The sequence below is a fragment of the Lepisosteus platostomus genome, chromosome 1 (genome assembly GCF_059453375.1).
Source record: "Lepisosteus platostomus isolate fLepPlt1 chromosome 1, fLepPlt1.hap1, whole genome shotgun sequence".
In the NCBI taxonomy this organism is placed as follows: domain Eukaryota; kingdom Metazoa; phylum Chordata; class Actinopteri; order Semionotiformes; family Lepisosteidae; genus Lepisosteus; species Lepisosteus platostomus.
Window position 1 is genome coordinate 26,040,035 of NC_142611.1, and position 27,713 is coordinate 26,067,747.

Genomic DNA, 27,713 nt, shown 5'->3' on the forward strand with positions numbered 1-27,713 from the left:
ATAATAATAATAATTGCTTACACTTATATAACACTCCACTCAAAGCGCTTTACAGGTAATGGGGACTCCCCTCCACCACCACCTGGATGATGCGACGGCAGCCATAGTGTGCCAGAACGCTCACCACACATCAGCTATCAGTGGGGAGGAGAGCAGAGTAATGTAGCCAATTCATAGAAGGGGATTATTAGGAGGCCATGATTGGTAAGGGCCAATTGGAAATTTGGCCAGGACACCGGGGTTACACCCCTACTCTTTTCGAGAAGCGCCCTGGGATTTTTAATGACCACAGAGAGTCAGGACCTCGGTTTTACGTCTCATCCGAAGGACGGCGCCTGTTTACAGTATAGTGTCCCCATCACTATACTGGGGCATTAGGACCCACATGGACCACAGGGTGAGCGCCCCCTGCTGGCCCCACTAACACCTCTTCCAGCAGCAACCTTAGTTTTTCCCAGGAGGTCTCCCATCCAGGTACTGACCAGGCTCACACCTGCTTAGCTTCAGTGGGTTGCCAGTTGTGAGTTGCAGGGTGATATGGCTGCTGGTAGGTGCTGGCAGGTGTACTCAAACTTTTGACTGGTACTGTATATTTACAGGTGATGCAGTGAGTTCTGATGCAAGGGAAAGTGCCTGGTGTGGATGATTGCTGAGGACAGTCAAGGGTGCGGTGAACAAGGTTATGCAGACTAGGTGTTTGGAGATATGAGATGGTGGGGCGGTCAGAAAAAAGGGTACCAGTGGAGGGATCATCCCGTAAGATGGGGAAGTTGTCATTGATGGTCCTGGGGATAGAAATGGTGGTAGGAAAGCACCAATTGAATGTATTTGTGAGGCCAGGAGTTCCTAACTGAGTTGATGACTCAAGGGCTGTTTTTGGCTTGGGAAAGGGCCCTGTCAAAAACATGGGTGGGGCATTCTCTGTTAATGAAAAAAGAGTGCATTTTGAGGGCTTGGTTTTGGAAATCCATGTCATCACTGCAAAGTTGTCGGGTTTCCTCTGTCTCTCACAACCGAAGAAGGCTCCACATCCTGTTTCTTTTCTTGTTTTTAGCATAAAATAAATCTTTACTTGTTCCCTTGCATTCAAAACTTGCCTAAAAACAGGTAAAAGTTAACTCTACTTTTACCTGTTATGACTGTTTGACCTGTTCAAACTGCACAGCAAAACCCCGTAACGTGGAAAAACATCTACAACCTACCGCGTTACATGATTGGCTGGTCAAAATGGCAGACAGGTGGCACTTGTGGTGCATTAGTTCTTTGTGAAACAATTACTTCTTTAAATCTCTCTCCTGCATATGTTTAAATCCACTTAATATGATATATTAATAAGGAAATTTACAACTAAAGGGAAAGTTGGTAGGTGAGCATAAAACAAGAGCACAACATATCTGAACATCATAAACTATATTAATTTTGAAATATAAATATGTCATAAAAACTGTATATGGCTGGTAGTGGTAGTTTAAATAAAAAATACAAAATAGTATCCCACTTTCTTTATAAATATTTTATGCATCAGAGTCTTTCACACAGTCACTTACTGTGGTTATTTTGGAAAAGTTTTGATGTGCTCCTTCTGACAATATTAAGTTTATATTTTTTATAAAAAGCTATAATGTTTTAACCTTTTCTATGAATACTTGTTCTCGTTATCGCACAAAAAATGTATACTGTTTTGAATCTGCTTAATAGGGAATATAATATGGAATCACATATCTAAAGAAATGAATAATGAATAATTTAAGGATCTCAATGTCACATATTTTTATAGTTCAAACTATTACCATATTCAATTTTCTTTTTAAACATCTGCATTGACTTCTTGGACTTGCTAGCAATCATGTTGGAAAGATTTCAACCTGTTTCAGCAATTCCACCGAGCACCTGATTGGTATGCTGGATTAGGTGCCTGCCTATCAACCGGGAGGTCAGTGTTCAAATCCCAGTCAAGGCATGTGATTTTCTTGCAACAAGAAACACCATTTGAAAATAATAAAGTAGTGAATATTATGTACAATATATTATTTTTTTTACTGTATAGTTTTAAACAGCCTGTGAGAAATACATTTATTTGTACTGTACCAAAGTGTACCTCAGTCACAGCACTTTACATTACATACTATGACAGCTTCATTGTCAATTGCAACAGTATAAGCAGCAATTTAGTTAAAAGGAACATGTCAAAACGTTCCAAAATAACCATAAGACGTTTTGTATATTACTTCATAAAAGTAATATACTTTTTAATGAAAAAGTTAATGTAAAACACATTATTTATTACTGTGTTTATTTTATTTTAGGGTTTTATATTTACTTTTATAATGTAGAGACCCCATTATTCCTAAGGGGCAAGAAGATTAGAAGACCTTTTCATACTATTTTTTTTATTTATTTTTGATTTGTGATATGCAAACGCTTATTTAATTAAATGCTTGTATTGATTCACAATCTGACAATGCAAGACAGAACAAAAACATTCGTGAAATCACACTCCCGAATGTCCCACACTGCACTCAACAATCTTTGGAAGAACAAGAAAAAGTCTGTTAATAAAATAATTGCAACTTTGTTCAGTCAGCTCTTCCTCCCAGAACTTGTTAATCGCTCTGATGAGTTCTTCGTGTCGGTTTTGCCTTTTTTCAAATATAGTCTTTCAGTGAATGACAGACCATCTTTGGATTTAAATCTGGGGATTCAGCTCTAGTTTTCACCCAGTTTACTCGTGATTTTTTCTCATAATCTTTGCTTTATCGTTTATACAGTACGCCTATTCCAGGGACAACATTTCATTGTCATTAACTACGCTGAGAGAGCATGCAGATTCCAACACACTCCACGACAGCGGAAGTGTGCAATAACCTGCTTTTATGAAGTACAGTATGTAATCTTTATAATGTAAGAACAAGCACGTTATTACCACAACGTACTGTAAGTTACCAAGTTAAAGTCTTTGATGCATCATTAAAATATTTATGAAGAAGGTTGAGGGTTGTGTACTTCTGTCCAACTGAGCAATCTTGCTTTTATAAAAATACCTACTTTTTAATCAGTTTAATGTTTAACATGCTGTAATACACTTAAAATTATTAAAATTTACACCATAAATTCTGTAATTGGAAAAAAGATTATCCCTCAGCATTAACTGGGATTTGAAACCGGGTGTTTTCTGGCAACAGCCCAGATGTTGCACATGAGACATTAAGCTTTCCAACTGGTTTTGCAAGTTATTTCACCCTATTTAAAAAAAAAATCAGTATGATGTGGTACACGCAACGCGGTTTACTGCCACATCCCTCGCATTTTGAATGGTTGGATCTGTACCACATTTTAGCTGTCAAGCCATCTTCATGTGTCTTTTTTTAGTGTGGCATTAACCATTAGTTATTAAGATACATGGATGCAGTTCCCTGCTCAAATGTCAATACTTACATGGCTATTATAAGACTCTGTCAGGTCTGGTACAATGACTTCTGTGTGTCCCTTTGTTCCCATGGTCCCTGAATCCAGGAGTGGCTTCCGGTTTGATAAACATCGGCTATAAAGAAAAAAAGAGCATGTACAGTACTGTGAGCTTGGCTATTTTAGAATATGAATATGGTGTAAGGTTCGCTCTTTCTTGTTTTAATGGTTCATTACTTAAAATTGTAAGCAATAAATATGTTGCTATATTCACAAAAAAAGTCTATACAATACTGCTACTCGAGAGATATAATATAATACCAAACTGCGGCTATATACAGCTACAGTTGCCGATTACAGCTTTTCATGACATATAGTTATTAATGTTTTTTATGCGCTTGTTACTCTGTACAGTATTAATATTGTTGTTTTAAGTTTTACAGAATTTGTTTATTAAAATAAACCTATATTTTTTGGTACAAAAATTTTTTTTTGCTACTTTTACACTATGACAAAATGTTCTTTCAGACAAGAGGCCACGGTGCTAATCATTTTGATACAGTAGGGATTTGTAATAGAGTAGTAGGGTAAACATCCATAGCACGTACTATACTGTAGTTTCACAACTACTTGCGTTCTAATGACAGTCAAACATAGAATGGGAAGAGTTGGAAGTTCAAAGCAGTATTAGCAGGATACCACTATATCACAATTCTGCCTCATAAAATCAATCAATACAATGCATAAACAGCAGCAATAAAAATTCAATAAAATGTAAAGAAACCAGCACAGGAAACATTCAAGTGAACTATTATCCAAATAATGCCAACACATCAGAATTTGGATTAACTTCAATTTTTCTCATGATCATAACGAAATATCTTGATTATATGGATACAAAGAATGTTAGCTGACAGAAAAAATCCTCCTTGTCCTGGAGGTGGAGAGTACTCAATACATATGGTTACCTGTCCACATATCTTCTTGCCTCCACGTTATCTAGTGCTGTCACTACAACATCTATTCTGTTGTAGAATTCATCACTGTAAATACTTTCAGTCGCAGGACACACTTTGTTGAGATGAGCATTGATTTTTAACTGTGGGTTAATATCCAATGTTGCTGTTGCAGCAGTGGAGCTTTTAGGATACTGCAGAAACACAAGAGAAAACAAGCTGAATTTGGATTGCTTTTGAAATCATTAGAATTTCACACAATTCAAACTGAAATTCGGATTCTGCTGTTTTTTGTTTCTCAAACTCATACATTCTAAACTACTAGAGCTAGTAGTGAGAACAGTGCCTCAACCTTAGAAATATTATTTTCTGATTTAAAGACAACTTAAAACCATGTGTTTTTAGGGTGATTACCAATTTGAGAGACAGCCATTCACTCATACCTGTACAAGAAGACTGTATGAGAGTGAAGAATGAAGTGTTATTTTTGTGCTTTTACAATACAAACATCCTGTTTGTTCAGAGCTTGAACAACACAATGATTTATTAAAAGCAAATTTCCTAACAAATAATGTTTCTACAGCAATGTTCTCCAACCTAATGTTACTACTACCAGTATTATTTACTACTACTGACTAGCCTATACCAGGGTCTTGGTCTTGCTTGTCTGCCAGTATGAGCATCAATGGATCCTTCTACAGCGTCATCCTTTGCCTACAACTCATTCTACAGGTATACAAATTGTATTGGGTGTTTTAGCTGAACTGTGGCTGGATTTTTCTTTCATGGTCCTGTGGCTTTGCTGCTTTGGGAGACTTTTTTCCCTCCCTTAGTCTCCTTTACCATAAGTGAAGAGCTGTGCTAACTCTACCACCACAGATCCAGGCTTTGGTGACATCCTGTGCATCACTGGACTTTTTTGTGTAGAAATCTTTGAGTTTAGTAATAACAGTATTTCCCCTTATGGGATAATTTCTGAGTTCCTGTACTGTGGCATGATCTGTAGGAGCTAGGCCTTACTTAGGACACCTCTATTTTTAACTAGTGGATTTATGCATACTCTCTCTTTTCAGTTAGCCACAGGGTCTTGAAGCCCTGACATACCAAACCCTCTTCAAAATACACAAAACCATAACTCCTTCTTCTCTCCCTAGTTCTTTGAAATAATTAATCTCTGATGCAACTTATCAATGCAGCAATCAGTTTTTCTACTATGTTCCTCTACCCCCAGATCCTAGCTACTCAGTTTGGATTTTCCTAATTGAGAAAAGGGTACCCATGGAAAGAATGCTCATTAGAGATGGCTAGATGAGACTGTAGGGAGAGCTAGTTTTGCTTCTCCGTATACATCTAACAACTATCAAAACTTCCCATGCCTATAAGGACATTCCTACTAACGTCTGGAAAAATATCATACACCTTACACAGTGGAATATTAATTGGGAGGGCAAAATATGCTTCTCTCCACGTAGTTTTCCTTTTTGTACAAATAACCACATGTGAAAAACTGGTCGAACCACATAAGTCAACAGGTAAGCACTGACATTACGTTGTTAACATCCACCATCCAAACAAACTGTCCTTATCAAGACATTGACCTAACCCAATAAGGAACAGTACTATGTGATATCCACTGCACCCTCAAAAAGAATGCCCGCACCATTTTCTTCTTCTGTAACACTGCTCTCTAGACTGTCTAGAAACTGTCTGGTTTCAGTATTGATGATTATAATAATAAATATAAATATAAAGCTTTATTTAATATAGCACCCTCAAAAGTGGCTTGTCAAAGTGCTTTACAGAACAACAATGGCAACCAAATCCACAAATTGGGAGGAGATTGTAAATGGAGGTATAGAATAAAATAGGAAAGCAAAGTGGCACATGGAACCAGTTAAAAAAAATCCCTTCTAAAAAAGAAGGTTTTGAGTCTACATTTGAAAGAGCTCAGGGAAAGTAATTCTTTGATGTCCTAAGGGATAGAATTCCAGAGTGTGGCAGGAGAAGCCCCTGTCACTGTGAAAACGGGCTTGGGTGACAAACAGAAGACCAGAATTAGATGAGCGAATGTTGCTAAAGGGGGTAGAACGATAGTTTTTCAGACAGGCACAGCAGTACCAAGCCACACAGAGCTTTGTAAGTAAGCGTTAGTATTTTAGAAATGAAACAAACCCTGAGAGAAAGCCAGTGCAAGGACTCCAGGATAGTAGTAATATGATCACTTGCACTAGACCTGGTCAGCATTTTGGCTGCCAAATTCTGGACATACTGTAGTTTGTTCAATGTGGATTTAGATACCACTGTGGGTAGGGCTTTGCAGTAGTCAATATGAGGAAAAAAAGGTGTTGATTAGCTTTTCATCAACAACATAGGATGCAGTCTGGCGAACTTTCATATGTTTTGACAATATGTTGCATTTGTCAATTGTCAAGCCTGGATCAAATGTCACCCCTAGTTCTTCAATTTTGATTGAAACTCAAGTAAATTAGCATGTACAGATAGGGTTACTGCATTTGTTTCACATAGTTGACGGGAGTGTCAAGAAGCAAGATTTCAGTTTTTGTTCAGATTAAATAAATTTTAAGTCATCCATGTAATTATGTCAGATATGCAATTAGAATGAGCAGAGACAGTCACATCAGTGTCAGGTTTAGAATGTACTGAGACACATTTAAAACACAACAAACACTTTTGCTTCGAAAAATATTTTTTTTCCAGTTTTAATGCCTGTCAGTTTATAACTGTCATTAACCTCAACAGTTTCCTGTTATTAACATGTGATCAAATTTGATACGGAACGTAAACCATCAGTAAACTGAGTGCTGGTTAGGAAAGGAATAACACAAGCTCTTCTCTTTTAATTGGCTTTCTCTTCTCAAGCCTTCATTTATGTGTGCATGGCTGCTATATTTTCAGTTAAACCACTCTCCATCATGTGAAACATGAACCTTTTTTCCCCAATTTTCTTCACAAGACCTCTTTACTAGTAAACCACACTTATATTCCTTTGCCACAGAGGTGGCAGAGTGAAGATTCAAGAATTATTAAACCTTAATTTATATTCAGGTGTATTCACTCCACAATTCAGATGTAAGAAAACAAGTGCATGTTGCTTTTGTGAACAGATATCAAAATTACCTGTATATGATGCGGTCTGAAAAGAAACTGCCTGTTCAGGTTTGACTTTTCAATTAAATCTGGATCTGTAATAAACAGCTGAACAATAAACAATTATAGCATTAACAAACAACCTTTTTCAAAACCATGGCTTACCATCTAATAAAAGACATACTTTTATGTACTGCACCTGAGTGACTAATGAGAAACACTTTTCATTATACTATGCACCTGTGTAAGTTTAATGACAATAAAGTTGAACTGAATTGAGTTTATCAACTGTAAATACCTCAAAAAGATTTTATCTGAAGATCATCTCCTCCTTGAAGATTCTTCTGCAAAATGTAATCTAGATCTAAAATACATTAACTATTTGGTAAGGTCTGAAGTATTAGATCTTAATGGTATTTTAAAATAAAATAAGATTTCCATAGCATCAATGGTTCTTTGGAGTGCCCTAAATATTTCCAGATACTTCCACACCAGAACTGACTGGAGGACCCATCTGTTTTCAGAAAAAAAGACCCCAGTCCCCTTCACACCTCTCCAGAACTGCTGGCAACACCGGCACCAAGAAGAGCAAAGTTCTTCAGCATTTCACAGCCAATTGCACCACAGCCCACCTGAAAGACCGGACATAGGAAATTTAGCTAAAGACTGATCAACAGAACTTAACAGTGCATTTGCCAGGGATTCTTATGAAGCAACCCTCCTAAGTAACCCACTTTCTAAAGAATGGCTAAACAGCATTATTTTTCACAGTTTTACTCCCTACAAACAGAATATAAGTGCAAAACCTAATAAGAATATATTTTTAAAAAAAGACTGGATTAACACTTCCATGGAAACCTGACTTTCTAAATCAAGTAAAGAATTGCAAGTAGATAAAGAAACATACTGTAAATGACTAAGACTGACATAATATTGTGAAGAGTATAGCCTCACCAAATGTAATAAAGAAGTAATCATTTCAGTTCCAGTATTGCTATTCTTTGTTTCTGCCCAAGTAACTCCTTGCTCTCAATTTGCTAAATAAAAACTACATTTAAACACTACTGGTGGGTATCTAGGATGGTACGTGAAGATGTGCTTTGTGCATGCTGATTATTATTGGCTCTGCTGTATATTTGTATTGTACGAGTCTTTTAATTGTATGAGCTCAGCAAACCAAATTCTATGCAACTAGTTGTTATGCCAATAAAGTAATAATATATTAAGTATTAAAGTACTAATATAAAGTAATTAAACTTATTTCCATCCTAATGCACAATACTTACCAAAAATGTTCTCAATCTATGCAGTTTTTGGCACATGGTTTCTCCAATGCAAGCACGCAAGGCATCATATCGATCTCCTCTGCCCAAAAAGTAACAGGCCCCAATCATAAATTGGATTTTTGACAATCTGACACAGCTTGTGCTGTTTCTTGTTTGTATGCAATGTCTGTTACTGGTATTTCATTTAGATCAGTCTGAGTAATGCTGAAACAAAAATATATGCAAATAAACTAAAAAAAAAACCTCTGCTATCCTTTTGCACATCATAAGAAAGAGTCTTTGTAAATCCAAACAAAAAACATACATGCATGTACAGAAGATCAGAAGCACTCTTGGGGTCATTTACTGTCTATCATGCATTGTGAATGAATTGCAGGGCAGATTTTCTAGACATCTGCTGAAACAGTGCAGACCACAGAAGAAATGTAGAATGGTTCTGACACATTCAGAGTTTTGGACCAAGTGTGATAACTGATGACATTCCCAAGCATACTGAGTAAATCAAAAAGACTCACTGGCCACATAATCAGGGAAAGGAATAAAAGAAGAAACTGTTACACATACAGAACAGACCTTCTACTTAATTTATCAGAAAGCCAGTATCCAAGGGTTTTGTGTCATGTGCTGTATAACATTTAACCAGGCACGTAGCCTTACCACAGTTTCAGGACTTTTGTTCTGAATTTCACTGTGTATGGAGATGTATTATACCACATCAAAGTGATAGCTAAGATGGAGCTATTGTAAAATTATTTTACAAACTACTTCCTGAAATTAACAACATTTCTGCTGAAAATGAATTGTTCCAGAGCTCAAATGGAAATGGTACCTAGACTTTTTGACTGAATTCATCTATACCTATAAGGCAATGGGAAAACCGATATACAATAAATATTTACCTATTTATACCTATATACCAATAATATTTACCGTTGTTGTTGTTGACTTTCATTCTACCATGAGGAATATCCAAATATTAAAATATAATCTTAAAATGTCCACCATCTTTGGCAGTACATCTCTATGTGTGCAAACTTTCTCAAGAATGAAATTGCTTAAATATTGGATGAGGTCTGGAAGCAGAGATAATTTAAATATTTTCTAAAACTGGCCTGCTCCTGATCACACAGCAGCAAACCTAAGAGATTTGGCCATACCTAGAATTTCAACACTTCAAGGTATAGGGTGTGAGAGAAGTCTTCTATGGGGCAAATCTTTCAACAGTGTTTTGTGAAATCAGACAAAAAAGGAATAAATATATGTGATAAATATGGAAGACAGACATATTATAAAATAATAGCTCACTTGGGGTGGAACTCATCTAAAGAAAGAGAATCCAGGACATTCACCACTTCAACGGCATCCAGATAGAACTGCAGACACACGAAAAGGAAAAAATTAAATCAAAATTGAGACAAAAGGGAAAAAGATTGTGGGGAAAAAAAACATAGTAAAAATTAAGCTTAATGCTGTTATCTATACCAAAGTGTATGACAAAGCCAGGCTATACTGAATTTCCTAAATATATAAGTAGTCTATTTTAAGAAAAGAATATCTAAATCTGATTGGGAAATCATATGGCATGTGCATAGATCAGTAAACTAGTCCGATTCATGAATACAATCAAAGTCGTGGGATCAGTTTTAGATACACAATACTCCACATTGTTGTTTACATCCTCCAATTGTTTCCCGTTTGCTGATGTCTTAGATTTAGGTTGATTAGATCATGGATATGTACGTTCTGCATTTGTGGTGTTCATTTTCTGTTATGTTATATACCTTTAACCTTGCCTATTCTTTCCTATTTAAAAAACAAAACTCTGCTAATTATGAAACAAAGCAATCTGATCTAAGTAGAGCATCTTTTCGTCAACTGTATTATACAGTATATTTAGCATGAAGACATCTACAACAGATTTATAAAGTTATCAGGAAATAAAATACTGAATACATTAAAAAAATGTTTTTTATTCTCTGACAGCTCTGCTGATTAGGGAACAGTAGATTAGAGTAGTAAACCAATCTCGTGTGGCCCAAGCTTTGAGGAAGAATGTATTCTTGTGTCTCACTCTCTTCATCTGTTTTGTGTATCCTCTCAACCTTCTTTTCCTCTTTCTTCTGTATTAATGCTGTGATCTATCACTACTGAATGTTTTCTTTCTTTCGTGATCCTAATGATTTACCATGAACTTAGTTAATGTGAGAAAATAATTAGAACCACCCTATGTTTCTACTACATTTTCACTAAATGTGTTGAATGTATTTAAGTTATTTATTACACGTCTTTACTCAACTCTAGTTATTAATATGTTTTGTACATTTCTCTATCAACTGCTATTCAATTCAATTTTGATCGTCTTGACGTGTAGGTCCTTCTCTATTGTGTTTTCTAAATTTGTTGACAAAAAATAGTTTGCAGAAAGTAAAAACAGTATTGAAAACCTACGGTTTCTGTTGCTGTCCATCAATATCCTCAATGTCTATCTTCAAATAGAATTAGCGGTTCTAACTGGACAGTGTCTTTCTGGACCATTTGGGGAATGCTGGGAAGCAATGCTGAACACGAGACAAGAAGGACCTACCCACTGCTGCAGGGGAGAGAACTTCCCTGTTAGTGCTTTCAGGACCTCCTGACTGGCTATCCCCCCCAGGGCAGCTGACAAAGGGGGAAGGGAGCCCCTCGCTGTGCGCGACAGCCATTTTACAAGCTCCTCATTGATGCTGGCCTAGCAACAGGAACATTACAAGCTATCAGATTTAGGACCTTTGTGTTCTCTATATCCTAAAACTTCATGAATTCTAAATTATGAAAAATACCACTGGAACATAATAAATGCTAAATACCTATGACTGACAGGGACCACTGTTTTATTCCAATAAAATAATATTATTAAATTATAATTTAAAATTATTTTACTTATTAAAACACTTATTTCACTAATTTAAACTGCACGGTATTCTGATGGCACCTGATTTAGCTGAAATGCTGTCACATATTTCCGGATACAAATTTAAGAGTTGCTACTGTATATGACCTTCTTTACTCTTATTTTGCAACATTAGAAGTTTAGATATTCTGTTCAAAATCAAGTGGTAATATTAATACTAGTCCTATGAAGGAATAAGTCTCCGCTGAACCCTGTTTCCATCCAGGGTGAGGACATAGAGGGCGTACATTCCTACAAGTACTTAGGGGTACACCTGGATGATAAGCTGGAGTGGTCTGGTAACACTGATGCCCTGTACAAGAAAGGTCAGAGCCAACTATTTTCTTAGGAGACTCGGGTCCTTTGGTGTATGTGGAACACTGCTACACATTTTTTATGAATCAGTGGTGGTGGCGGCCATCTTCTACGCTGTGGTGTGCTGGGGCAGCAGCATCATGACAAAAGATGCAAATAGGCTCAATAAACTCATCAAGAAGGCTGGCACTGTGCTGGGGATGAGCCTCGACCCCATGGAGGTGGTGGCTGAGAGGAGAATGCTGACCAAGCTCACAGCCATCATGAACAACACCTCTCATCCGCTTCATGGGACTGTTACTGGGCAGCGGAGCACATTTAGCAATAGACTGCTCCAGCTACGGTGTTCAAGGGAACGTTTCTACAGGTCTTTCCTCCCGGCGGCTGTCAGGGTGTATAACGCTGCCCTAGGCTAGGACTTTTAGCCCTTCATTTGCTCCTCTATGGACAGCATGTTTACTCCATTGTACTTTTTGGACAATCAGTCCGTATAAACCTATGCACATTTTGCACATATTTTATTGTTTTTACAGTGACTATGATCAGCACATTTTGCACACACCTATGTATTTATTTATTTTTATTTATCTTGTTTGACTTTTGTTTTATAACTATTCTGATGTCTGTTTTGCTTGTCTTGGGCTGGACTGCTATAACACATCAATTTCCCTACGGGATTAATAAAGTATTATCTATCTATCTATTAATACAGTCCAAAATGACAATGGATATACTACAGATGATAAATGTAATAAACTGTAATAAATAATACTTACTTTGTTCACTAATGATCTGTTCACTTCTTCTGTCAGCTTTATTAATACTTCAGCATCTTGAAGACTCCTGATACATACAGTTTTGAAGTTATTAATATCAGGAGGCTCTGATGAACATTTAATAAATTAAATTTTTACATATTTATAAAGAAGAATTAAGACATACAAATCAAACCTTGTTGGACTCTAGAATACAACAAATACATTTTATTGTGGTACAATACGGAATCAAAATGTATTTAATTGGGATTTTTTGTCATTCATGAACACAAACTACTCTTATGTCAAACAGACAATCACAGGATCATATGATGATCATATATATGATCATTTATATCATATACAATAGTGACTAACTGTAATTCCGTGTATGGCATGGTGTGGCATTCCTTGTTTGTAGGTAGTTTAAATAGTTTCATTCTTTACCAAGGTAAACATTATAGCATCCCAGTGAAGCACACTAGAGATGTGTGAGCAACATTTGGCAGTTTACACCAAAAAAAGTAAAACACAATTACTTATGTTGCATCCATGTGGAGCCCATGTCTGGAGACTTTAAAAAACATCTTTCTGAAATGCATGTATGCATGTAGTTATAAGATAATAATGTTATATAATCTAATGTTATATATTACATTAAGACTAACTCCTTTCATTGAATTTCAGTCTTTCAAATGTTGTTACTTCCTAAATAACCGCATTTTCACTTTGTAACATCTGTAAAACTCTTAGGTTATAAATTATAAGATCGTTACTCATTCATTTTCCTTTCAAGGCTACATCCATGATCAAAAGGCTGTTTTTCCTGGTGAGTACCATGGCCGCCCAAAGCAAATCTTAGAAACATAAGGTGCAAGGCAACACTACACCTAGGACAGCACATCCTAAACAACTTGCCTTAGGAAGTTGGGATGCAGCAACTGGAGCAAACCCAAGCAAACAAATTATGAATACAACAAACCAGACAAGATGCAGCTCCTGACATTGCAATTAGTGGTGCAACCAAAATTCATTTTTTTAATTATTGTGCTGCCAGGCAGACAGGGATTTTGGATCATGCCAAAAAGGTAGAACAGGACGGTCTCTGTTTCTAGGCTAGCCTATGTGAAGGATGAGATATGACAATTTCATTGGAAGATTTTGAATGATAGTTTATACAATTTTTGTATAAAAAGGATTTAGAAGACTGAAATTTTACCCGATGCCTGGCAACCTCTTATTCTTCTCTTGAAATGCGTCTAAGGCTATTAAAGCTGCATGTATCTGCAATGGTGCCTATTAAACAAAGAGATGAATAAAGTCACTCGGTGGTAGATGCTTTCTTCCCAAATACTGTTGTGTTAACAGAAGACGAATTAATACAGATTTATGCTGATATACTGCTTTATACTGATATCTTTTGGAATTCCTGTTTATTTACACATTTGTTAAAAGAGGAAGTCCCCTTTTTGTTGTTGTTTCAACATAGTCTTTTTGGGAAAACATTTCATACTATTTGAAATCAGGAGAAAGTTCTAGTCAGCAAAGGAATATTTTTGTGCTACTTGTGCAATTGTCTGTTTCTTTTTTATGTCTTAGTTCGCTTTTATTCGTACAGAAACCTTTGTTTCAACCTTACCTTATTCCTTAAAGCTATCTTCAGACAACTGCTTAGGATAAAATGTCAGTATATTTTGCCAGTTATATTTTCTTTACACATTGATCAATTTAACTAACAATTCAAATATTGGTCTCTTCTTTTAGTTGAGTACTCATTTAGAAAGATTTCTTTGTGGACCCATTATTGTGAACCTTATTCAACTTTTAAATCTTTTGAGACAAAGTAATTTATAACCAGAGACATTATCATAAAAGTACATTGTATCTGAGGAAACACAAGCTAGGAAAAATGACACGAAAAATAAAAGGCTTTTGAGAGATTGTTAATAGACAAAAGCACACATAAAATTGCCAAGTTAAATGCTAATTCAATATAAAATATAAAATTTTACATAAAAAAACATACAAGTTTCCAGATGCAGCAGCAAATAATGGTATACAATATTTGACTCCATGGTTAAGGAGGGGTTGACAAATTAAGCAAAAGATGAATCATGGAAAATCTTACTGTAGTTAAACAATGTAATGTATTTACCATTTATCTGCATTGAATAAGGGTGAAAAGGTATGTAGCATGTTCACCTCTTTTAAGTGTTTTTTAGAAAAAACATGTCCAAAAAACAGTCCATAGGATAGCTTCAGAAAGTATTTGGACCCCTCCACTTTTTCCACACTTTGTTGTTGTTTGACTTATTTCAAAATGGATAGAATTGATTTTTTTTTTGCAATCAATCAACACACAATACCCAATAATGATAAAGTGAAAACATGTTTTAGGAATTTTTGCAAATTTATTAAAAATAAAAAACTGGAATCTTCCATTTATATAAGTAATCAGACCCTTTATTCAGTACTTTGTAGGAGCGCCTTTAGCAGCGATTACAGCTGTGAGTCTTCTTGAGTATGCTTCTACCAGCTTTGCACACCTGGATTTGGGCAGTTTCTCTCCATCTTCCTTGCAGATCCTCTAAAGCTGTCAGACTGGATGGGAACTGTCAGTGAACTGCAATCTTCAGGTCTCTCCACAGAATTTCTATGGGATTCAAGTCCAGGCTTTGCTGAGCCACTCAAGGACATTCAGAGACTTGTTCCGAAGCCAATCCAGCGTGGTCTTGGCTGTGTGCTTTGGATCATTGTCATGCTGAAAGGTGAATCTTCGCCCTAGTCCAAGGTTGTGCGCACTCTGGAGCAGGTTTTCTTCAAGGACCTCTCTGTAATTGGCTCCTTTTTTTCTCTCAATCCTGACCAGTTTCCCAGTCCCTGCCACTGAGAAGCATCTCCACAGCATGATGCTGCCCCCACCGTGCTTCACCATACGGCTGGTATTTGCCAGGTGAGCAGTACCTGGTTTTCGCCAGACATTGGGTTTGGCATTCAGGCCAAAGAATTCAATTTTTGTCTCATGAGACCAGAGAATCTTTACTCTCATGCTCTCAGAGTCCTTAAAGTGCTGTTTGACAAACTCCAAGTGGGCTGTCATACGCCTTTTGCTCAGGAGTGGCTTCCGTCTAGCCACTCAACCACAGAGACCTGATTGATGGAGCGCTGCAGAGATGGTTGTCCTTCCAACCGGTTCTCCTATCTTTACACTGGAATTCTGAAGCTCTGCTAGAATGGCCATTGGGTTCTTGGTCACCTCCCTGACCAAGGCCCTTCTTACCCGAATACCCAATTTGGCCGGATGGCCAGCTCTAGGAAGAGTCTTGGTGGTTCCAAACTTCTTCCATTTGACAATGATGGAGGCCACCTTCAATGCATTACCAATTTTTTATACCCTGTTCCAAATCTATGCATTGACACAATCCTATCCTGGAGGTCTACAGAGAGTTCCTTGGACTTCATGGCTTGGTTTTTACTCTGGCATGCACTGTGAACTGTGGGACCTTATAAAGACAGGTGTGTGCCTTTCTAAATTGTGTCCAATCAAGTAAATTGGACTACAATCAAATTATAGAGACATCTCAAAGATGATCAAAAGAAATAGGATGCATCTGAGCTCAATCTGTTGTGTAATAGTAAAGCATCTGAACACAGATTTCAGTTTTTTATTTTTAATAAATTTGCAAAAATTCCTAAAAACATGTTTTCACTTTGTCATTATGGGGTATTGTGTGTCGATTGATGGCAAAAAGGAGTCAATTCAATCCATTTTGAAATACATCCGCAACACAAGTGTGGAAGAGAAGGGGTCTGAATACTTTCTGAAGGCACTGTGTATCTTTAGCTGAATAATCTGTCAATGTAACAAAATTCATAAATCTAAACTGACTGTAGTATTATAATGATTACTAATGCTTACTAACTTTCTTTACACGGCTATCTTTTATTTGTGAGTGCTTAATATTTTAAAGAGCTAACAATCTTCATGTTAATCTACATATGCAGTGCCTACATAAAGTCTACACATCCTTTACAAAGTAACACATTTTGTGGCCTAATAGTCTAAAATTAAGACACAATGAATCAGAAATATTTTTACCTTCATTTACACATTTTAACAAAAAATCTCCAAGTGAACAACAAACGCTCAAACATTCTGAAAAGTAATTATATATGAAAATATAGAATTATGGATTAGTTATGTGTACATACCCTGTATTAATGCTTGAAATATAACCATATTGGATATACATTTGATAGGTCTAAACAGTACCAATATAGCACACCTACTGTAGATTTGGTAATATTTGTCCATTCCTCCTTAAAGAACTGTTCGAGCTCAGTCAAGTTGCAAAGGGACCACTGATGGACTGTAATCCTTAAGCTATTCCTTAAATTCCTTCATCCTTCGAATTCCTTCATTCTGAAACGTTTTCCTCAAAGACTATTCTGTACTTTGTTCCATTGATTTTCAATGTATCCTGACTTGTGCCCTAGTCCTTGCCAATGAGAAACATCCTAGTAACATGATATAACATTACCATTCTTGACAGTAGGGATGGGGTTCTTTGTGCTATGTATATATATATGAAACAACATTTTCTTGAATGAGAATAGTATACTTATTGCTTATGTACTCTCACAAAAAGTTGTCAATTTATTTTAAGCCCTCTGACCAGCAATACAGCTTGTGCAGGGAGGCATTGCAACTTGCCAATCACACGAAAGCTCATTATGTGCACTTTTACCCAACGAGGTACAGGTGGAACATTGCCCGATCAGGTCACCTTTAAAAAGGCCTTTATTCAAAGCTTAGGTCACTGCAAGAAAAAGGCCACACTTAATCACTATTCTTTCTTGAATGTCACCAGAAGCAAGAAAGAAAGCCATTGGCATACTGCAGGCAGGCATGTCATGTGCCAGAATTGGCAGACACTGTGGAGTAAGCTGCTCCACTGCATAAGGTAAGGTGCTACCCAAATATCATACAGATGCAGCCATTCAAAACAAGCGGGGTATGCTGTGGCACAACGCGTTGTGTGTGTCGCAGTATACCACAATTACCATATGCAAATTAGATTTGAATTAGATTGTTAATAGAATCCGGAATCACCTTGTAAAACCGGCAGGTGGAGCTGTCACCAGAAAACATCCGGTTTTCTGGTGATATTATGTAAACTGTACTGTACATTTCTGGTCTTAGAAGTTTAAAGAAATAATACACACCAGTATTCCATTTCTCCCTAAACATTTTAAGCATCAAAGTCTTACATGTGGTTATTTCTGAAATCGGTATGCTTTTCTTTAATCCAATAACGAGCATATTCGCAGAAAAGCTTAAAATTATCATTTTTCACAAAGTATATAAATGTACAGTAATATGGTCAAAAGGAGCACGTAAAAACGTTTCCGAAATAACCACATGTAAGACTTTGATGCTTAAAATGTTTAGGGAGAAATGGCATATTGGTGTGTATTCTTTTATTTAAACTACCAATACCAGCAATATACAGTTTACATTATATGTTTATGTTCTTAAATTAATATCATTTATGAGCATATTAAAGGCATGGTGAATCGGAGATTCTCAAAACTTACTTTGTATGATTGGAAACGAATACAGTGCCTTGCGAAAGTATTCGGCCCCCTTGAACTTTTCAACCTTTTGCCACATTTCAGGCTTCAAACATAAAGATATAAATTTTTTATTTTATGTGAAGAATCACCAACAAGTGGGACACAATTGTGAAGTGGAACGAAATCTATTGGATTTTTGAAACTTTTTTAACTAATAAAAAAAAGAAAAGTGGGGCGTGCAAAATTATTCGGCCCCTTTACTTTCAGTGCAGCAAACTCACTCCAGAAGTTCAGAGAGGATCTCTGAATGATCCAATGTTGTCCTAAATGACTGATGGTGATAAATAGAATCCACCTGTGTGTAATCAAGTCTCTGTATAAATGCACCTGCTCTGTGATAGTCTCAAGGTTCTGTTGAAAGCGCAGAGAGCATCATGAAGACCAAGGAACACACCAGGCAGGTCCGTAATACTGTTGTGGAGAAGTTTAAAGCCGGATTTGGATACAAAAAGATTTCCCAAGCTTCAAACATCCCAAGGAGCACTGTGCAAGCGATCATCTTGAAATGGAAGGAGTATCAGACCACTGCAAATCTACCAAGACCTGGCCGTCCCTCTAAACTTTCAGCTCAGACAAGGAGAAGACTGATCAGAGATGCAGCCAAGAGGCCCATGATCACTCTGGATGAACTGCAGAGAACTACAGCTGAGGTGGGAGAGTCTGTCCATAGGACAACAATCAGTCTTACACTGCACAAATCTGGCCTTTATGGAAGAGTGGCAAGAAGAAAGCCATTTCTCAAAGATATCCATAAAAAGTCTCGTCTAAAGTTTGCCACAAGCCACCTGGGAGACACCCCAAACATGTGGAAGAAGGTGCTCTGGTCAGATGAAACCAAAATCGAACTTTTTGGCCACAATGCAAAACGATATGTTTGGCGTAAAAGCAACACAGCTCATCACCCTCAACACACCATCCCCACTGTCAAACATGGTGGTGGCAGCATCATGGTTTGGGCCTGCTTTTCTTCAGCAGGGACAGGGAAGATGGTTAAAATTGAGGGGAAGATGGATGCAGCCAAATACAGGACCATTCTGGATGAAAACCTGTTGGAGTCTGCAAAAGACCTGAAACTGGGACGGAGATTTATCTTCCAACAAGATCCCAAACATACAGCAAAATCTACAAAGGAATGGTTCACAAATAAACGTATCCAGGTGTTTGAATGGCCAAGTCAAAGTCCAGACCTGAATCCAATCGAGAATCTGTGGAAAGAGCTGAAAACTGCTGTTCACAAACGCTCTCCATCCAACCTCACTGAGCTCGAGCTGTTTTGCAAGGAAGAATGGGCAAGAATTTCAGTCTCTCGATGTGCAAAACTGATAGAGACATACCCCAAGCGACTTGCAGCTGTAATCGCAGCAAAAGGTGGCTCTACAAAGTATTAACGCAAGGGGGCCGAATAATTTTGCATGCCCCACTTTTCATTTTTTTATTAGTTAAAAAAGTTTCAAAAATCCAATAGATTTCGTTCCACTTCACAATTGTGTCCCACTTGTTGGTGATTCTTCACATAAAATAAAAAATTTATATCTTTATGTTTGAAGCCTGAAATGTGGCAAAAGGTTGAAAAGTTCAAGGGGGCCGAATACTTTCGCAAGGCACTGTATGTGATCGATCAACGAAAAGCTGTGGTGTTCCTTTTTGTCAATGAAAAAATAGTCTTTTGTTTACAAAGACTGTTACAAAGAATGTGGACCAGGGTAATACTTTGAGTTTACAGCTTGTCCAAGGTCATTCATTATTAATACTATTAGTAATATCTTCGGTAAAGACTTCGATGCATTAAATATTTCTGCATAATTAAAATATTTATGATAAAGGTAGGTTGTGTACTTTTGCCCAACTGAGCAATCTTGCATTCATAAAATATACCAACTTTTAATGTATGATGATTAACATGCTGTAATACACAGTTTAAATTTAAAAGCTCAAATGCTGGACATGAGAGGTTAAGCTTTATTAGCTCCTCCTGGCGGTTTTACAAGGTGATTCCAGATACTATTAACAATCTAATTTGCGGTATGACGCGTTATACCACATTTTGATGCATCACACCCACTGCATTATACTGCAGCGTACCCCGCTTGATTTTGAATGGCTGCATCTGTATATACCTCACACCTGAAGAAGGCTCCACGGCCAAAACGTGTTTCCTTTCTGTTCAGCATGGAATGAACCCGTTAACTGTTCCTTTGCAGTCTACGTATGCTGACACAGCTACCTTACACTATATATATATTTATATAGTATGTTGATCATTCTACAGTTCATGCACAGTGTTACACAGTGTTGTATTCATATTATTTCTTATATTTACTTTTTTATTAACTTTCCTGTTTAAACTGTTTTACTGTCTGACAATGCAAGCCAGTACAAACGCACTGGAGAAATTACATTCCTGAATGTAATAAAATGTCACTCACTGCGTTCTCCAATCTTCGGGAGAACATGAAAAAGTCTCTTAATAAAATTACAACTTTGTTCGGTCATCACCTCTTCCAAAAACCTGTTAATTGCTGTGATGATTTCTTGCTTTGTAATCTGTTTTACCATCTTCCAAATATAGCCTTTGAGGGAGTGTGAAAGGACAATAATATCATGATGATGTGATGATGCAATAATAAAGCAGGCCTCCTATTATAAGTTATATATTCAATATATATACAGTCATGTGAAAAAAGAAAGTATACCCTCTTTCAATTCAATGGTTTAACATATCAGGGCATAAATAACAATCGTCTGGTCCTCACCTGCTTCTATAATAAGACAAATCTAACCTCAGATAACCGACAACACAACAGATTTTACTACAGTATGTCATTATTTATTCAACAAAAAGTAGGCCAAAATGCAGAAACCATGTGGGAAAAATTAAGTACACCCCTGCTTCCATAGGAATTAAGAAGGTAAGTAGCAGCCAGGTGCTGCTAATCAAATGCACTTGATTAGTTGATCATCAGGAAGTGTGACCACCTCTTTAAAAGCAGAATTTTGGCAGTTTGATGGTCTGGAGCATTCAGGTGTGTGTTAACACCATGTCAAGGAGAAAAGACATCAGCAATGAACTCAGAGAAGCAATTGTTGCTGGTCATCAATCTAGGAAGGGTTATAAGGGCATTTCCAAACAATTTGAAATCCATCATTCTACAGTGAGAATGATTAATTACAAATGGAGAGCATTCAAGACAGTTGCCAATCTTCCCAGGAGTGGGTGTCCCAGCAAATTCACCGCAAGGTCAGACCTTGGCTAAGAAATTGCAAATAATGGCCAAGTCAAAGTCCAGACCTCAACCCCATTGAGATGCTGCGGCAGGACCTTAAGAGAGCTGTGCTTAAACGAATGCCCTCAAACAACAATGTTGTGAAGAAGAGTGGGCCAAAATTCCTCCAAAATGATCTGAGAGACTGATAAACTCATACAGAAAACAATTACTTCAACTTATTGCTGCTAAAGGTGGTTCTACAAGCTACTGAATCATGGGGTGTAAGTTTTTCACACATGGCTTCTGCATGTTGGCTTATTTTTTGTTAAATAATGACATAGTGGAATCTGTTATGTGTTGTTTGTCACTTGAGGTTAGATTTACTTAATGTTAGGACCTGGTAAGGACCAGATGATTTGTTATGTTCTGATATATAAAACCATAGAACTGAAAGAGGGTGTACTTTATTTTTCACATGAGCAGAAAGTTACAAGTGGCTTTGTGAAATGAGTTTGTAACATGAGAGTCTGTTAACACAAGCATGTGTTTACTACTTCTGTTCGACCTTCCTCTCAGGGAAATTATAAAAACTCAACAGTTTTGAAAAGATAAGGGAGACACCTGGGAAGTGAGATATCATTTTAGTATTTTTGCAAACTATACAGTCTAGTGGCTTGAAGTTGGCTTTGCGCCCAAATATATAAATGTGCTGCCTGTCCTTGGTCAGTAGAATAAAAGGGCATGTATGAGGTAAGCTGGCTGTGCACCCAGAACATATGAAAGGAACTAACTTTTGTCTAGTCTGCACCTTAGATATAATTAATAACCAAATAGGGATGTGTTGTTGTCTTATCATTCATTCAGAATATGTCATAGTAACTTGTTTGTTTCGCGGTATAAAAGACCATCTTTAGTTACTTATTTTTGAGTTCGGTGGTTGCAAGCCGTTCTCCCATATGCGACTTCTACACAGACACCTGGACTTTTGTCAATTGTATGACAAAATCGATTCAACACCTACTATGACATCCGATCTAAACTTAAGGACTGCTTCTTTGACGATCTTGTTACGCGAAATGTTTTAGACCCATGTGCTCGCTTATGAAACTCCAAGATCCTGACTAATCTGACTTTCTATTTGTCTCATTTAGCTGAAACAGAAAAAGAAGACATGCTGTAGTTGATCTTAAGTTGGAATTAGATTTTTTTTAAAACCACTAACATCAAAACAGGAGCTGGGCTAGTTGCTGCTGCAGTTCATAGCCTCACAATATCCTGCAAATACACTGGATCTGCAACACTGCTCGCTTTTGACTGGATAGTTAACACCTGTCTCAGTCTGTCTGGGGGATGGGGTTGGGTCTGAAGTTACTGTCTCTCTTTCTCAATTTGATATCTGATGTCAGGACACAGTACTGCTATGAGCTTAAGAGACTGTGAATATTTCACATACTGTAATATAGAAAATTAATAAAACATCAATATAGAATACACATTACTTAGATTTAATAATTAGATAATTATTTTATTTATATAAGATTTTAATTATACAAATATATTAGACATAGTGACATTAAAATCTTGGTATTCAAAAGACCACTTTAAAACTTTTGAGTAGTCATTTGAATGACTTTTTTTGTGTTCTGCAACTTGCTTACAGTCTTTTGGTAAGGTGCATTAGTAACCAGGAGACAGACATTGCCAGGAAGTCGTCCTGTGGCATTCAAGGTATTTGGGAGTTTCTAAGCTAAAGCTGTATCAGTGGCTATTTGGAATGTGTACTGAAGACTAAAAGCCACACCCAGTTTTGATTTAAATTATTATAAATAATAATTAATTTTAATTATTATTCTTAAATTAATATTGTTAATGATGTTCAGAGATGTTATTATACTTTGATTATTTTAAGCCATCAATTTCCCTTTAGTTACATGATTTCCATATTAATATAAAAAGTACTGCAGCTTTTTTACAATGAAAACGAGCAGTCATTGAAAGGGTTAAAATATTATAGCTTTTTATAAAATATCTAAACTTTATATAATTAGAAAGAGCACATTCACATTTTTTCAAAAATAACCACAATAAGTGACTGAGAAAGACTTTGATGCAGAAAATATTTATGAAGAAGGTGGAATACTGTTGTGTACTTTATTAGTAGCTACCATTACCAGCTATATGTATGTATATTAGGTAGACTATATATATGCAAAGGAACAAGTAATAGGTTTATTCCATGTTGAAAAAAAGAAGAAAGAAAACGCCACGTTTCGGCCGTGGAGCCTTCTTCAGGTGTGAGCAGTGAGCTTCCTACGCATGTTGACACAGCTACCCACCTGAACTATATATATATTCATAAATTAATATTGTTTATGACATTCAGAGATGTTGTTTTTTATTTTCAGCTACCAAAACTTTCCTTTAGTTACATAATTCCAATTTAATATTGTATATTAAGTAGATTTAAATATGCACAGTAGAGAAACAAGCAATCAATTCACTAACATCTAACGCACCACAAGAGCCATTGATCACCTTTGGCCAATGAATCTCACACTATACTGCGCTGTAGTACTGCAAATAATACAGTGGTAATAAGAATTAACACACATTCCGAGTGGCTGCATCTGTAATACAAGTGTACATGTAAGATGCCTGAACAGTGATCACTGTAACAAACAGTGCTGTTGCTCCCAACAGTCACAAACTAGACAAACCACTCAGTGATTATGGATAGCTGACAGCATAATAAATGTATTGGTACACTTCTGTAAGTGTTTTAGAAGCACCAGAGTTTATTTGTCTTCCTCTTTGAAAGTCCTGTTAATTTATACAAATTCCAACACTGTTGACCCAGTAGTAATCTTGGGGCCTCCCCCCCCATTATTATATTATTTATTAAAAAATAATATTCAGTACTGGTGAAAGTGAAAAATGACATTTAAGTTATTTCAAACAGCTGATGTAGTCTTTACAATTTAAATTAATTATTCCGTACCATATTTTATAGTCAACCCTTCAAAATATTTAAAATAAAGACAAAATTAAAACACCATATGCATTACTGGATTTATCTGGGCTAAGATAATACACTGCCAGTTACCACTGGACAAATTATATCCTCATTAGGAAACAAACAAAAACCTCTCTCACCTCAGGCTTGCTTAAATCGGGGGCAAGAATATTTGGATCTAAAAGCTGCTTCTCCATGTTTTCCTGAAACAGAATAATTGAAAACAAAATAAAATACATACTTCTGACATAGCTAAAGGCCACAAGTCTCTTGGTGTGCAATTAAATTACTCAATTAGAACTGGAAATATGAGAAAACATTTTCCATGGTTTCTTGAAGAAAAGCAAAGAAGAAGTTGTACCATGCGCTGTCAGTGGACTGCATTAAATTAAGACTTAACTGCCTTCAAAGATCATTCTGACATACAGTTGAGAGCACTTAGAACATATTGGAATATAATTTCCAAATATATTTGTACATCTACAGTATATAGGTGGTGATGCACCTAGGGGTGTGCTACATTTCTAAGTGGGTCATTGATTTTGTCAATGTTTTACACTGCACCACGATGACCGCAGACAGAAGGCAGTGTGATGTCATGTCTGGAACTAGGCACAGGTGTGTGTCCTGTTCCAGACCACATACAATTTGGGCACCCCTGGTCGCATTGCATGCTTCACTGAATCTCAAAGTGAAAAGAACTTAACACAACCTCTGCAGGATACAAACTTAAATATGACATATTTCTGCACATTCTAATGCACAATTACTCTATTTGCTGAATTTAACAGATTGAAAATAAAACAGAAGGATAAAAACAGAAGGACTGGCCCAAGAAACATGAAAAGCATTTTCACAGTGTTTGGTTCCAAACAGCTTCTAAATCAGGTACAAAGAATAGGAGGCAGAAACACCTGATTGATGTTTCCTCATTTGTGCGCTGGGTAGTTAAGAGATGGATGTAAAAATCACTTTTCTAGGCCTCCAACATTATCCACAGTAATTTACATTAATATACTTGAGTGGTGTCATTGTTGTTGAAAAATAACTTTTATTTATAAGAACACCACATAAGAGCCATGTGAAAAATCTAGAACAGTTCATTTAGAGCTCTCATCAGAGCTCATAATTTTCCTACAAGCCAAGATATTCTATCACAGTCAGTTTTGAAACATTACGGTGTATTTGCTTCCACAATGTTGTGGAATCCCATTTCATGTATGCATTAAATGCTCTCATTAAATTTATATTTAAAGATTAGACTACATTACATGTAATTTAATGCATTCATAAAAACGTTTTAGTTTGCGGTATTAAAAAAGTACTTTCTAATATCACTGTGGAGCTTACTTAAATATTTAAGTTTAAACTGTGTATCTTTTTCACCCTCAGCAATGTTTTCTTTTAGTAATTTTTAATAAGATAATAATAACTTATAACTTATTTTATTTATATTTTTATTAATATTTATGCAGTCTTTTTTTGCAAAACCATTTCCGACTCTTTTAGACATTCATCAATCAGTGATAGATTAATCATGTTCTCAATTTTCAAAATGCACTGCATATTACAAGTATTTTATATCCCATTGCCTGTACTTGTGTTCTCTCAACAGCATGCTATGCAAATCCCAATTCTATCTAATCAAAATATGTCTGAAATAAAACAATTTACTTTGCAGTAATGGTTTGGATTGAAAAAGGCAGTCAAATTTTGACTTATGACCATTTGATATGAGAGATTGAACAACCCAATTATTGCAATATTATTCAAGTGGTTATTAGGTTATGGGACACTATCTTCCTATTGATAATTTGTTTTAGAAATCATTTATACAATACATACTGTAGATTGAAGTATTTTTTGGTATTTGTTTATGTAGTGTCTGTGCTAAACTGGAATACAAGACCCTAGTAAAAAGCATTCTGACAAAAAAAGTCTGAAAGATGGATTACATCAGGAATTATACAAACTTGGTGTTATTAATATTTTTTCCAAAAATGGGAAATTATCTGAAAATTCTAATAAATGGATAACTAAATATCTTAAACATCTTAATCAAATTTAATCAACATAAATTAGAATAGGTTACAATAGAATCTTCAAGATTAAAATACCTTAAAGGACTGTAGGCACTGTCAAGCAATTTACTTCAATGTAATGCTAAATGACTAATGATTTACTTACAAAGCAGTACATCATTGGTGTTTTTATCTGAAGTACTATTCCTCCATGGATATATGGCTGCAAACTAGACGTGTCTCCTATTGCAAAGGTATAGGGGGACAGGACTGAAAAAAAAAATCAGGTTTAGAATAACAATAATGAACAAATTTCATTTGATATATTTCATATTAGATAGACTTTTTTTTAAGCTCTACAATGTAAAAAATGAAATAGCAAGGTATTAGTTGAAATACAATTACCTGGTTATTAATACAAAATCCAAAACAGAAATACTTTGTGTGTTTGTGCACAAAGTCAAGGCAATGTTTTCTAGCTTACGTAATAACTGCATTAATGATAACCACATAACGTCTAGGAGATGATGCATAGAAAATACATCACAAAGAAATTAATAATACACAGTGCAACATCTTTAGGTCTGTAATTCAAAGTCATTTTAAAAAGGTTGTTTGTACATAGTCATTAACAAATAATTCTCCCATGGAAGGGAATGAAGCTTTAGAATAGCTTACAGACCATTCAACAAATGCAAGAGCTTTTTTTAAATAATCAGATGCAGGAATGCACAACTTTGTAAAACCACCAGGTGGCACAGTGAATGGTTAATGTGGAGAGTGGAAGAGGTCTGGACTGTCACACAAAACACCTGGGTTCGAATACCAGCTAATGCCCACCCTTTTGGGAATAATTTCTGTCCCTTAATATTTTTTAAAAAATCATAAAATTTAATTTGTAAGCTATATTATCGTTTTAATTAATTTTTCACAGTATGCGAAATATTAAAAATAAAGGTAGGGCTGTTTTAGAAAGCAAGATTACTCAGCAGGCTATATAAAAATAGCTTATTGCTTTAGGCCATTGTGAATGGGTATACATTTGCATTAAAATGATGCATATTTGTCTTACTGCTAATTTA

The 27,713-nt window shown here is 36.1% G+C and overlaps 1 protein-coding gene across 5 annotated transcripts in view; it reads right to left on the reverse strand.

Moving 5' to 3' along the window:
* Positions 1-27,713, reverse strand: part of uba6 (ubiquitin like modifier activating enzyme 6) — a 101,244-nt gene that overhangs the window by 31,483 nt on the left and 42,048 nt on the right. For 4 of the 5 annotated variants that reach the window (XM_088627634.1, XM_088627644.1, XM_088627669.1 and 1 more), the window contains 11 exons: positions 26,798-26,901; positions 24,751-24,813; positions 13,974-14,050; positions 12,776-12,842; positions 11,340-11,483; positions 10,061-10,128; positions 8,756-8,834; positions 8,021-8,101; positions 7,500-7,577; positions 4,374-4,555; positions 3,436-3,541 (listed from right to left, as the gene is read on the reverse strand). In XM_088627634.1, coding sequence (XP_088483760.1) covers positions 3,436-3,541; positions 4,374-4,555; positions 7,500-7,577; positions 8,021-8,101; positions 8,756-8,834; positions 10,061-10,128; positions 11,340-11,483; positions 12,776-12,842; positions 13,974-14,050; positions 24,751-24,813; positions 26,798-26,901 — 1,049 coding nt within the window. The remainder of the gene's footprint in view (positions 1-3,435; positions 3,542-4,373; positions 4,556-7,499; positions 7,578-8,020; positions 8,102-8,755; positions 8,835-10,060; positions 10,129-11,339; positions 11,484-12,775; positions 12,843-13,973; positions 14,051-24,750; positions 24,814-26,797; positions 26,902-27,713) is intronic. The other variant, XM_088627651.1, reaches the window with a different exon arrangement.